At 47.3% G+C, this 14,386-nt stretch overlaps 1 protein-coding gene across 1 annotated transcript in view; it reads right to left on the bottom strand.

Moving 5' to 3' along the window:
- Nucleotides 1–14,386, bottom strand: part of LOC307270991 (galectin-9-like) — a 50,804-nt gene that overhangs the window by 5,121 nt on the left and 31,297 nt on the right. The window contains exon 6 of the mRNA XM_080053546.1: nt 8,179–8,267. Coding sequence (XP_079909672.1) covers nt 8,179–8,267 — 89 coding nt within the window. The remainder of the gene's footprint in view (nt 1–8,178; nt 8,268–14,386) is intronic.

Genomic DNA, 14,386 nt, shown 5'->3' with positions numbered 1-14,386 from the left:
GGAGATTCGAGGGTAGATTGTGCCTCTACTGTGGAGAACCTGGACATCAACGGGCTAGGTGCTCCCGCCGGTTAAACCCAAGCCCTCACCAGTCGCAGACGGGGTTCTGGTGAGTAGCACAGTATTGCCCTGTTTGCCCCGAAGACGCATTAACATTGAAGCTAGTATTTTCCTTAACGGGAATACTTATCAACTTACGGCCCTAGTTGATTCAGGTTCTGACTCTAATATACTTGACGCTAGTTTTGTGAAGCACTGTCAGATAGTCACTAATCCCATTGTTCCACCGCTCAAAGTTAATGCACTCAATGGTGAGGTGTTGGCCCTTATTTCCGAGCAAACGCAGCAGTTGCCTCTCCTGTTGGCTGGCAACCACAGAGAGAGGATAACGTTCCATGTTATGCCCTCCACACATGCTCCCTTAGTGCTCGGGCTTCCGTGGCTACAGGTACATAACCCTGTGATTGACTGGGCCACTGGGAAGATAGCTAGTTGGAGCTCTTTCTGCCATGCTACATGTCTCAGATCAGCGCAGCCCCCAAGTTCCGTTAAGGAGTGTGTCGCCTCACCAGAACCCCCTGACTTGTCCTCTGTTCCTCGGGAGCATCACAACCTGGCCGAGGTGTTCAGCAAGCACCGGGCCTTATCCTTACCTCCTCACAGACCTTACGACTGCGCCATCGACCTGCTGCCTGGCGCCACCTATCCCACCAGCCGGCTCTACAATATCTCGGCTCCGGAACGCGAGTCCATGGAGAAATACATCACGGATTCGTTGGACTCAGGTATTATCCGCTCTTCCTCCTCTCCATTAGGAGCTGGTTTTTTCTTTGTGGCTAAGAAGGATAAGACTCTGAGACCATGTATTGACTTTCGGGGTTTGAACAATATTACGGTAAAGAACAAATATCCCCTGCCACTGATTAACCCTGCTTTTGATCCACTCCATGGGGCTACTGTTTTTTCTAAGTTGGATTTACGCAACGCCTATCATTTGGTCCGCATCAGGGAGGGGGACGAGTGGAAGACTGCGTTTAACACCCCTTTGGGTCACTTCGAGTACCTGGTCATGCCTTTTGGTCTCACCAATGCCCCAGCAGTTTTCCAAGCCCTGACAAATGACGTGCTTAGGGACTACTTGAACCACTCTGTGTTTGTCTACCTTGATGATATCCTGATTTTTTCCCGCAACATTGAGGAGCACGTTGTACACGTGTGCCAGGTCCTCCAGAGGTTGTTGGAGAATAAGCTATTTGTTAAACAAGAGAAGTGTGAGTTCCATGTTTCCTCAGTGTCGTTCCTGGGGTACATCCTGGAGTGCGGACAGGTGCGGGCCGACCCAGCCAAGGTCCAGGCAGTTACGGAATGGCCGCAGCCTGGCTCACGGAAGCAGCTCCAGAGATTCTTGGGCTTCGCCAACTTCTACAGACGGTTCGTGAGGAACTACAGCCAGGTAGTAGCACCACTCACTAAGCTAACCTCTCCGTCTGTTCCATTTGTCTGGTCGCCTGCAGCCGAGGATGCGTTCTGCGAGCTGAAGAGACGCTTCTCCTCAGCTCCCATCCTGGTGCAGCCCGACCCAGCTCGTCAGTTCATCGTCGAGGTGGACGCTTCGGATCTTGGTGTGGGAGCTGTGTTGTCGCAGAGAGCCGAAGGAGACAACAAGCTTCATCCCTGTGCCTTCTTCTCCAAGAAGCTGTCTCCTGCGGAGAGGAACTACGATGTCGGCAACAGAGAGTTGCTAGCCGTTAAGCTGGCTCTGGAGGAGTGGCGTCACTGGCTGGAGGGTGCGGCGTCTCCGTTTACGGTATGGACAGATCACAAGAACCTGGCTTACATTCAGACTGCTAAACGGTTAAACTCACGCCAAGCACGTTGGGCTCTGTTTTTTGGTCGGTTTAACTTTAACCTCACGTTTAGACCTGGTAGCAAGAATGTTAAACCTGATGCCCTTTCCAGACAGTTTAACCCTGATAACGGCAGTCCCTCAGTTCCGGATACAATTCTTCCCCAGTCCTGCCAGGTGGGCTCTCTGACGTGGGAGATTGAGTCCGTGGTTAAGGGGGCTCTCCAAGGGGACCCCGGTCCTGGGGGTGGGCCTCCGGGTTGTCTGTTTGTACCTGTTCCTGTTCGTCCTCAGGTGCTGAAGTGGGGTCACACTTCACGTTTCGCCTGTCATCCTGGAGTTTCCCGTACCCTGGCCCTGATTCAACGCCACTTCTGGTGGCCGTCCGTCGCTGCCGACACGCGCAAATATGTGAAGGCGTGTACCATCTGCGCTCGTGGCAAGTCGACTCATCGCCCCCCAGCCGGGCTCCTGCATCCGCTCCCTGTGCCTGGTCGCCCGTGGTCGCACATAGCTCTGGACTTCGTAACTGGATTACCACCGTCCGAAGGTAATGACACCATTCTTACCATTGTAGATCGTTTTTCCAAGGCGGTGCATTTCGTGGCCCTTCCCAAACTACCCTCGGCTGCGGAGACTGCTGAGCTGGTGGTTAATCATGTTTTTCGGATCCACGGGATCCCCCTGGACATTGTCTCGGATCGAGGGCCTCAGTTCACCTCTCAAGTTTGGAAAGCGTTTTGCCAGGCGTTGGGGGCCTCCGTCAGTCTTTCCTCCGGCCATCATCCCCAGTCCAATGGCCAGACTGAGAGGGCTAATCAGGACCTGGAGACGGTTCTGAGATGCGTCTGTGCTCACAACCCAGCTTCGTGGAGCTCCCATCTCACCTGGGTAGAATACTCTCACAACTCCCTGACGTCGGCAGCTACAGGTATGACACCTTTCGAAGCTTCTCTGGGCTACTTACCACCTCTCTTCCCCACTCAGGAGATCGAGATCGCCGTGCCTTCAGTTCAGCACAACCTGCGTAGGATCCGCAGGATCTGGAGGGATTCCAGAGCGGCCCTCCTACGAACTAGGGAGCAGAATCAGAGGTTGGCCGATAGGCGGCGAATCCCAGCTCCAGTGTACGTACCTGGCCAAAAGGTTTGGCTTAACTCCAGGGACATCCCTCTTAGTGGTGAATCCAAGAAACTATCTCCCCGATTTATTGGCCCATTCGAGGTCGATAGTGTCATTAACCCTGCTGCTATTCGCCTTAAGCTTCCCCGGTCTCTCAGGATACACCCAACGTTTCACGTCTCCCAACTGAAGCCAGTCTCATCCAGTGAGTTGTGCCCGCCTACCGTCGCCCCACCACCCCCCCGTCTCATTGATGGTCACCCGGCCTTCACGGTCAGCCGGGTGATGGACGTTCGGCGCAGAGGGAGGGGCTACCAGTACTTGGTGGACTGGGAGGGTTATGGGCCAGAGGAGAGGAGCTGGATCGCCAGGGGCCTCATCTTGGACCCCACACTCCTCCGGGAGTTCTATGCCAAACACCTAGATAAGCCTGGTAGACCTCCTGGAGGCGGTCATTGAGGGGGGGGTACTGTCATGACTCACGGCTTGGCAGTCTCTCCTCCTTCTCTATATGTGTTTTTCTCTTGTCTGTCTCTGTTGGCATGTGGGCGTGGCAGCACTCCTGGGCTGATTGCCCAAAGGTGTGGATCGTTTGGCTAATCAATGTCTCTCTACTTAAGCCTGTGGACTCCAGTCATTCAGCGCCAGAGTATACTACGTTCCAGAGCGGTATGATCCTAGATCCGGATATCTTTGTTTATTGTTTTCTTTCTCGCTCCAGTTTGAGTTTTGTCCTAACTCTGTTCCTGTTTTCTTCCGTGCCAGTTACCTCCGCTGTTCACCTTACCTGCTCGCCTGCCTGCGGGTTTCCGGATATCCACTTGCCTCTGCTCGCCACGCCATTCAGCCGTCCAGTGTCCTGCCTGCCGGCCTGCCAGCCTAAATAAACATTGTTCTTAACTGACTACCTGGGGCCTATTGCATAAAAGTGGAATAAAGACATCCAGGATGATTGATAAAGCCAGCCTTGACAAAGTCTAGCCTGGGCACTTTGGATTAGTCAGTTGCATAAACGCCAATCCAGGATGTAAAGGGGCTGCTTTGTCAAGCCAGGTGTAAGTAATTCTGTTAAGTGCCAGCCCACAGCTTTCAGAAGTAGACCCAAAGATCGAACACAGATTTACTGATGGAAAAATGGAAAAGACGGCCCATTTTCCCACAATGCCTTGCTAGTTTAAACCGTAAGTGAGGGGGCAGTTCATTTCATACAGGAGATGTATTCTCTGCTAACTGTTTTTGATGTCCCTGCATTGTTTTATGATAAAATAGTTGACAGTGAGCAGTCTGCAGGTGCATCTAAAAAATGTAATATCATGGAAAGTCCATTCAAAAAGTTAAACTTTCATAGATTCATTACACAAAGTGAAATATGTCAGGCCTTTTTTTGGATGATTGATTGATCATGGAATAAAAAATCCAGTATCTCAAAATATTAGAATGTCACATACAACCAATCAGAAAAAGGATTTATAATACAGAAATGTCGACCTTCTGAAAAGTATGTTTATTCTAGATTAATTTCACTCCATGTTTAATGAATTTCTAGAATATATTTAAGTTTCACTTTTTGAATTCAATTACAGAAAAAAGGAATGTTTCATTGATATTGAATTTTGTTTTAGATGCACCTCGATATAGTGATAAGTACAAAGTGAATTTATTTGACCCACACTTGCAACGTCATCTGCCATCGATAATCAATTGTATAAATATAGCCTGCAATATTGAACATCAATTATTATAATTTATATAATTGCATCTTAATCTAATTGTAATTAAGTTAATTAAAAATGGTTCAGGTTAAATAAATAAAAAAGAAGGACTATTTAACTAAATGACAATGCAGTCTTTTATGTGATACCTTAAAACAGGCTAATGAAAAGAAGATAATGGAATAACTGTTAAACACCTTGATTTCAGATCGGAGTGACAGCTGACTGAGCCAATCAGGCAACAGAATAAGTTTATCCTTTACGTTTAGCCTGGTCGGGACCAGGCTAAACGTAAAGGATAAATCTCCAGGGTAATTTATGTCCCTCTGCTTTTATGCAACCGGATCATGGCTAACGCAAGCCAGGATAACCGAAATATCCTAGGTTAATCCCTTATCCTAGTTTTATGCAATAGGCCCCTGGTGTCCGTACTGCTTTTGGGTCCAACCTCGCTATCATAACAGACAGTCTGAAGCTCCCACGTCCTGAGTAAAAGATTGCACCGCTGCAGCGCGGTTAATACGACATAGCCCCTCTGATAGTATAACAGGGCAAAGCAGCAAATACAAGAGCTTTCATCAGTGGGTCATATGCTCAATCACTATCGTTTAACCCACTATTACATAGACAGGAACTTAAAAGATAATAAGCTAGATGTTAATGCGGTGGACTACATCTTTAAGAGAACTAACACTACCAAAGAAAAATGTAATTAAGACATGTTTCACACAACCAGATTCATGCAGTCTTGGCATGGACACAATCCTTATCCTGCATTATGTATTCCTTTATTGCCATGCTAGTACATTTGAATTGCTTCATAACTGAACACATTAGAGCTGCGGTCAGAGTGGAGGTTCAACAGTTCAGAGTCCCTCTTTTGATGATGTGGTTTTGCTGTTCAGTATACCATGTGACCTGATGTTGTGAAACATTTCTATTTACTGTAAATCATCAGTTCTCAATAGAACTAGTTAAGCTTTGGCTCCAGGGTGACTGCAGAGAGGTTGCTCCCACATCAGGAACTGTGTACTAAATCCACATGCTGTCTCATCATTCCTATTGCTACTGTGGAAACATTGTCAACTCATATGACTAGGTCTCTGTCACAGAAAGCCACATCTATCCACAGAGATAATCAGGCCAGCTCAAATTCAGGGAAATCTGGCTCCTTCATACACTGTTAGTGTTCCACTGGTGGTAGCTGAAAATTTTTATCACTGCAGCCTGGCATAGGATTCCATCAACGTAGCTGAAGTAAAATCCAAGACCACCTAAAAAAGCCAGGCTGATACAAGCGTCATCTCCATATTAAAGCCCAGGACACACATCCTGCGTCTACCTCTGGAGCGCATCTGGGTCTGTTACTGCTGCGTCCCTCTTACTGTTGTCGACCACACATGCAACCTCTCAGCTGTAGTGTGTTAACACAGTCGCTGAAAAAAAAAAAATTCAGACGCAGACGCGCAGTAGATGCTGGATGTGTGTTTCAGGGGTAGACCTCAAGTGGTTTCCTAACCCTAATACAGTTGAGCCATTCAAGCCAGACCAGGGGGCTCCAACCAAGAGAGGGGATTGAGCCGGGATATTTAGGTTATACTGGCCTGCTTTAGTCATGATTCAGTTGGAGAAAAGCAGAGGTACATGAGTTACCATGGAGATTTAGGGACTGTTTACACTAAAAACCGTAACGATGCCTATCATTCACATGACAACAGCAAACGCAGGCTTGAAAACGCAAACTACTGATACCACCTCCTAGGGAGGAATCTTTTGAAAACACAACTGTTTCGGTATCTTGTAAACTAGCGTAACCGGTCTCTCTGGTAACGCTGACGTCACGGCTCCACTTCACACATGCGTAGTCTATTACATTTGCTGTCATTATACCCACACGCATAAAGTGAGAAGACATGCACGGTGTCTCCGCGGCACCATCACTGTGATCAGCGGAGAGTATCGTGCAGGGCTCAAATATAACTCTCCAAATGCGGGTACATTTAGTCTAAGTGATAAGTAAGTTATTGAGACAATCCGCCACTTTGGCTGGGGAAAGATTTGTGCTCTGACGGTTTTTGTAGCAAATTTAACTTGTGTCACCACCAGTGATGCCAGGGATATGGCTTTATACATTAAAAAACACTATCCATAGATCAGCGTGCAGCAGTTAAGTTATTGTTAAACCAAACAGAGCATTAAGCCTGCGGTTTCACAATAAAAGCATTTCACTGGACAAACTTCACTTTTATGTTGAAGTAGGCCTAACAGGAAGGTAGCCACTCACACAGCCCCTTCACAGCTCTGCAGTGCTCCAGTCTCTAACAGCATGTATTCTGTTTTCACGAGTTCAACGCGGTGAAATAAGAAGACAGAAAGCTTGTCATTTGCAATACTTGTAACCCTAAGCTTACACCAACCGCTTAGTGGCATTCATTTTCGGTTACAGTAAGGTTTTATGGGTTTTATGCATCTAATTGTACCGGAAGAGCTATCTACTAGGCTAAGTAGTTTCTCCGAAACCATGTGCACGAGTGAAGTCTTCAAATCAATTGCGTCTGAACGTGGAAACTTTTAAAAAACGTAAAGGGGAAAACTGTTGCGTTTCCAGCGTGTAAACTGCCCCTTTCTTTATGTTTAGCCTGGTCCTGACCGGAGCAGTTGCTGTCAGAAGCAACAGGAGGAGCAAGTTGTCTGCTTTGTTCAGTGCAAGGGAGGACACAAACGTCTGCAGTTTTCAGAGCACACAATCAAGCTGTATGCAGGAATGCAAAACATGACTAGAAACCTTATATAAATTATAGGCAAATTATAGTAATGAGTCAGAGTGCGCTATGCTGGATAAATAGTGCAAGGACATTAGTATGTAAAACAAAGGCTTTTTATGAGCGAAAAATAAGTGTTTACATCTGCGTAATCAGCCAACTTTTGATGATTATTCTGAGCTAGGCTATAAACAGCCCATTAAATCGGCTTGCAGATTACTTGCTTGGGCTCTTATGCCTTCGTAAACCCCCAGTAAAACAACCATGCAGGAAATCCTGCGATGCGCATGATATAAGTCTGTGTGGCCGTCTTCCACTGCCACTGCAATAATTATTAGATATTATAAATGTCACTAGAACCAAGATAAAGATAAGGGTCCCAATTAAACCTCACGTGATTCCAATAAAGGGTCAAGTGGTTCCATATAAAGGGTCTAGGATATGTATGTTGTCTGTGTAAATCAAGGTGGCAGGAATGGGCTACCACCTGGCATGCAGAGTCAGTTGATATTCCAACCAAATTTACAAAAAGCCATTTAAATTCTTCTCTGGTTGAAACCTGCAATCACTTGCTATTATTGTATTGCTGTATGGTGTTCTCTGTCCGTTGACTTTCATTGTATTCTATTTTTCTTAACTGCTCTATGTACACATAACAGTCATCAGGGGTGTGCTGTTCATCATGTATAATGTTGCTTTCACAGTCAATTCCAGAAACAGGCTATACAAGTCAGACCTTGTGGCGTTGGGTTGAACAGTCCCCTGGATAGTGATGGTCCTGCCAGGCTTCAGCCCACCACTGATTATGCTCTGGTATGGAACAGTCTGTACAGGGATAGAGATGGGACAAATACATTCATATGCAATCATAATCCCTTTTTGTTTAAGGCGAGACACGGCAGGCAAAAACATTGTTTTTTAAGCACTGGTCAATTTTGAGATTTGTGTCTATTTAGCTTCCATAACATGTCTTCTTTCATACTAGTATGGATAAAAGGTCCAAAATATACGTTTTAGGTGTTTATTTGACTAAACTTTGACTGCTTTAGTCTGTATTTTGCTCCTAAGTTCGTCAAAAGTGAGCATTTTAACGTAACATACAGCGACCGCTGTATGAATCATAATAACCATGGTACTGTTTGGAAAGCTCTGAATCTCAAGAACAACGTTATCGGATCCAAATATGGTCATTTCCTTTGTATTAGTAACCAATCGTGAAAGTGTGAGGAGGGATTCAATGCTAGGAACGCGACCTCATTGGCTAATGCACATTTCTGACGATGTGATTCGCTAAATGGCATCACGTGATGCTAGCCGCGGGTAGCTCGAAAATCACAAAATAAAATGGGAAAAACGTCGAAAATATGCCAAACCAACAAAAAAAAATACTTAATCAATTGGCTACGGACATTACATGATCGCCATTTGACATGTAAATCACGCCGATCACGTCGGAGAGACACAGACTGTGAGAGGATCAGAGGGGAGATGGTGGGGAGAGAGAGCGTCTGTGCCGACTCCGGAGCAGGTTGACAGACAGTGGCTAATAATGAATGAATCACGTTTAAATTAGCATGTGGATGTAAATGTTACTATGCTATGGTTTATATGTTAAGCAGTGGTAGGCCTATATGGCATTGAGGGGTGTAGCCTAATTCAATAAATTACTCTAGCTATAATCAGTAATTATCAGCCGAATTCACGTTTTTATCTTTAACGGCCGTTTTCTCAAAATGAGCTTTTTCCAATACTCTGAGAAAAATATCTCAACTTCTAGACCACTGACATCAACCAAACTTTCCATAATCATTCATAGCACTATTTTACAGGTTTGTACACAAGGATTTGTTAATATATTGTTAATTGTCTGATTTATGATACATTTTCCTCCTAAAAACATGCCTAAAATGCATTTCTAAGACATGTACATAGTATTTTTTGATTTATTAAATGAAAAAAGGCTGTATCCAAAATCTGTTGTGTAAAAACTTTAGAAACTAATATGTGGTTAAAATAAAATAGAGATTTTAACTCTGGCTTTATCCAACATCTCGTTTTTTTTCTCAAAAAATGACCCAAAATTGGTTAAATATTGCCATATTTGCATATTTAATAAAATATTAAAGAAAACATGTAATACAAAAAATTATTGTGTTAGTGTCAGTAATCAACTGGCAAAGTTTCATGATGATATCTATAAGTTTAAAAAAAATCCCTATTCACCTGGGGTGTCTCGCCTTAATCTAAGAGTACTGTTTATTTACAGAGCAGAGAGAAGACACTTGCTTTATTTCTCCAGATGGTTCTACGGTCTGCCTTAGAACGAGCTAATGAAATCCACCTGCTGTGAATGAACACCATGCTTCAAAGAACATCTGTAGAGAGCAGAGCGGAAGCATGTTTCTGAGAATCTCGTCTATCTCAAACCATCGCTAAAAGGTTTCTAGAGTTAGCTTCTGCAGGAATGAAACCAACACAATGTTTTTAATGGACTAGCTGACTAGTTTGGCTGCCTTGTAACAACATGTTCACACTAGACGCAACAGACTGCCGTGGAACAACTGCTGCCTCTCCCACGCTATTAGGCTCGTTCGACCCCCGTTTCGGCTCGTCTGGAAAGTAGACGAGAGTGGCCGAGTGCAGTCGGTGGAGTGACGAAAAAGCCTGACAGCAGCTGGACAGCTCCGAGTTGGCTCGACTTGCATGTGGCGTAGGACGTAGCGTCTTTGTTGCGGATGCAGTTCGTTTTCTAGTTTTATTTTGAAGGCCTACTAGAAACATATTCTTAGAAGAGCTACACATACTACAACCGATTAGAAGCAGAACACAACACAAAGACGAGTAAACACTTTAAAGCGAGGGGCATTTTCAAAACAAGAAACGAGATATTTCCCCATTCACCACAAATCTTTATCTTTCTTGTTATTTTACTAGAAAACCTACTTTTAAGTGATAAAAAATAATTTACAAATCCAAATAAAGGAGGTTTAGTATTTCTCCCTAAACATAACGAATATGATCGGCCCAAAGACAGTTAAAGGTCTAATAAAAGACCCCTTATTATTATTGTAAAGATGGATATGATGAACTCTATTATGATGTGTAACGTCATACTACTTGTTGTAGTTTTGGTCTGGCTTTGCGAGACTAGGCCTACATGTAAAATACAATTCCCAGACCATTTAGATCACTGGAAATAAGCCTATGATTTAATCTTAATGGTAAAAAGATATCACTTCACCAAGATCTTATGTGACTCAAGTTTGTGTTCACTTTTAAATAAATCTATACATGAGAGTTAAACATCCAAATTATTTCTCTGTCAAGGGTTCAGATAAGTGGAGGTTTAACTCTCATCATCATCATCATCATCTTCAACCACTTATCCGAAATCGGGTCGTGGGGGCAGCAGCTTGAGCAGGGAGCCCCACACTTCTCTTTCCCGGGCCACATCAACCAGCTCTGACTGGGGGATCCCGAGGCGTTCCCAGGCCAGCGTGGAGACATAATCTCTCCACCTAGTCCTGGGTCTTCCCCGAGGCCTCCTTCCAGCTGGACGCTCCTGGAACACCTCCCTAGGGAGGCGCCCTGGGGGCATCCTTACCAGATGCCCGAACCACCTCAATTGGCTCCTTTCAATGCAAAGGAGTAGCGGCTCTGCCCCGAGTTCCTCACGAATGACTGAGCTTCTCACCCTATCTCTAAGGGAGACGCCAGCCACCCTCCTGAGAAAGCCCATTTTGGCTGCTTGTACCCGCGATCTCGTTCTTTCGGTCATTACCCAGCCTTCATGACCATAGGTGAGGGTAGGAACAAAGATCGACCGGTAGATCGAAAGCTTTGCCTTACGACTCAGCTCTCTTTTCGTCACAACAGTGCGGTAAAACGAGTGCAAAAGCACCCCTGCTGCTCCGATTCTCCGGCCAATCTCACGCTCCATTGTTCCCTCACTCGCAAACAAGACCCCGAGGTACTTGAACTCCTTCACTTGGGGTAAGGACTCATTCCCTACCTGTAGTAGACAATCCATCAGTTTCCTGCTGAGCACCATGGCCTCAGATTTAGAGGTGCTGATCCTCATCCCAACCACTTCACACTCGGCTGCGAACCGATCCAATGAGAGCTGAAGGTCACAGGCCGATGATGCCATCAGAACCACATCATCCACAAACAGCAGAGATGAGATCCTCAGCCCACCAAACTGCAACCCCTCCCCACCACGACTACGCCTTGATATCCTGTCCATGAATATTACAGGATTGGTGATAAAGCGCAGCCCTGGCGGAGGCCAACCCCCACCGGAAACGGGTCCGACTTACTACCGAGAACCCGGACACAGCTCTTGCTTTGAGTGTACAGATATTGGATGGCCCTGAGAAGGGACCCCCTCACCCCATACTCCCGCAGCACCCCCCACAGTATCTCCGGGGAACCCGGTCATAAGCCTTCTCCAGATCTACAAAACACATGTAGACTGTATGAGCAAACTCCCAAGCTCCCTCTAGGATCCTTGCGAGAGTGAAGAGCTGGTCCGTTGTTCCACGGCCAGGACGGAATCTGCATTGTTCCTCTTCAATCTGAGGTTCGACTATCGGCCGAACCCTCCTTTCCAGCACCTTGGAGTAGACTTTGCCGGGGAGGCTGAGAAGTGTGATACCCCGGTAGTTGGAACACACTCTCTGGTCCCCCTTTTTGAAAATAGGAACCACCACCCCGGTCTGCCACTCCTTCGGCATTGTACCCGACTTCCACGCAATGTTGAAGAGGCGTGTCATCCAAGACAGCCCCTCCACACCCATTGCTTTCAGCATTTCTGGACGGATCTCATCAACCCCCGGGGCTTTGCCACTGTGGAGTTGTTTGACTACCTCAGTGACTTCCACCAGGGAAATTGACGATGATCCCCCCATCAGCCTCCAGCTCTGCCTCCAACATAGAGGGCGTGTTAGTCGGATTCAGGAGTTCCTCAAAGTGCTCCTTCCACCGACCGACTACCTCCTCAGTTGAGGTCAACAGCGTCCCATCCTTACTGTACACAGCTTGGATGGTTCCCCGCTTCCCCCTCCTGAGGTGCCGGACGGTATTCCAGAAACACTTTGGTGCCGACCGAAAGTCCTTCTCCATGGTTTCTCCAAACTTCTCCCACACCCGCTGCTTTGCCTCTGTCACGGCAGAGGCTGCAGCCCTTCGGGCCTGTCGGTACCTTGCAACTGCCTCAGGAGTCCCCCAAGATAACATATCCCGGAAGCACTCCTTCTTCAGTCGGACGGCTTCCCTGACCACCGAGGTCCACCACGGCGTTCGAGGGTTACCGCCCCTTGAGGCACCTAAGACCTTGAGACCACAGCTGCCTGCTGCAGCTTCAGCAATGGAAGTTTTGAACATCGACCACTCGGGTTCAATGCCTCCGACCTCCACAGGGATGCTAGAAAAGCTCTGCCGGAGGTGCGAATTAAAGATCTCTTGAACAGGGGCCTCCGCCAGACGTTCCCAGTTCACCCGCACTACTCGTTTGGGCTTACCAGGTCTGTCCAGAGTCTTCCCCCATCCTTTGACCCAACTCACAACCAGATGGTGATCAGTTGACAGCTCCGCCCCTCTCTTCACCCGAGTGTCCAAAACATGCGGCCTCAGATCAGATGATACGATCACGAAATCGATCATTGACCTTCGGCCTAGGGTGCTCTGGTACCATGTACACTTATGAGCATCCTTATGTTCGAACATGGTGTTTGTTATAGACAAACCATGACCAGCACAGAAGTCTAACAACAAACGACCACTCGGGTTCAGATCGGGGAGGCCGTTCCTCCCAATCACGCCTCTCCAGGTGTCTCCATCATTGCCCACGTGCGCATTAAGGTCTCCCAGCAGAACTATGGAGTCCCCTACCGGAGCATGCAGGACTCCGTTCAGGGTCTCCAAGAAGGCCGAATACTCCGAACTGCTGTTCGGTGCGTATGCACAGACAACAGTCAGAGTCTTCCCCCCCACAACCCGGAGGCGTAGGGAGGCGACCCTCTCGTCCACCGGGGTAAACTCTAACGTAGTAGCGCCCAGCCGGGGGCTCGTGAGTATCCCCACACCGGCCCGGCGCCTCACACCTTGGGCAACTCCAGAGAAGAATAGAGTCCAACCCCTGTCCAGAAGTACGGTTCCAGAGCCAAGACTGTGCGTGGAGGTAAGCCCCACCAGATCTAATTGGTAGCGCTCCACCTCCCGCACCAGTTCCCGCCAGCCTCCTCTGATGAGTGGTGGGCCCATCAGTTGCAGAGGAGTGTGTTGCCACGTAGCTTATTCGGGCTGTGCCCGGCCGGGCCCCGTGGCAGACCCGGCCACCAGACGCTCGCAGGCGGGCCCCCTTTCTGGGCCTGGCTCCAGACGGGGGCCCCGGGCGTCCTCCGGGCAGGGTCACTCTTCCTCTATTGTGTTGTTCCATGAGGTCTTTGTGAACCATTCTTAGTCGGGCCCCTCACCTGAGACCACTTTGCCTTGGGAGACCCTACCAGGAGCACTAGGCTCCGGACAACACAGCTCTCAGGTTCACAGGGGCACACAAACCTCTCCACCATGGTAAGGTGATGGTTCCCGGAGAGGGGTTTAACTCTGATTAAGTATATTTCTGCTTAAATGCATATACTGTGGCGGCCTAATGATTAAACATAAATTAAAATCAAAAAGAATGGATCGTAATTTAATTTTGAGCGATGATGTCAGACTTTTGCGTAACCAATTGGGGAAACGCATCAAAGGCACGGGGTTTAAACTCCCAAATAGCGCTCAGCTCCGCCTGTCAGCAAGACGTTTCCCATCAAACATTTCGCTCCCGCAGCCCGTGGGGAGAAACTGCAGCGACTTGCTCCAGTGTCTGTGTCGCAGTGCTGGACCTGTCAGCCCTATCTCCATTGATTTTGCATTGGCTGTGGATATTTAAAACGACATGA

This window comes from Ammodytes marinus (assembly GCF_949987685.1).
Source record: "Ammodytes marinus genome assembly, chromosome: 3".
Lineage (NCBI taxonomy): Eukaryota > Metazoa > Chordata > Actinopteri > Uranoscopiformes > Ammodytidae > Ammodytes > Ammodytes marinus.
This window is presented reverse-complemented; position numbering and strand designations above follow the sequence as displayed.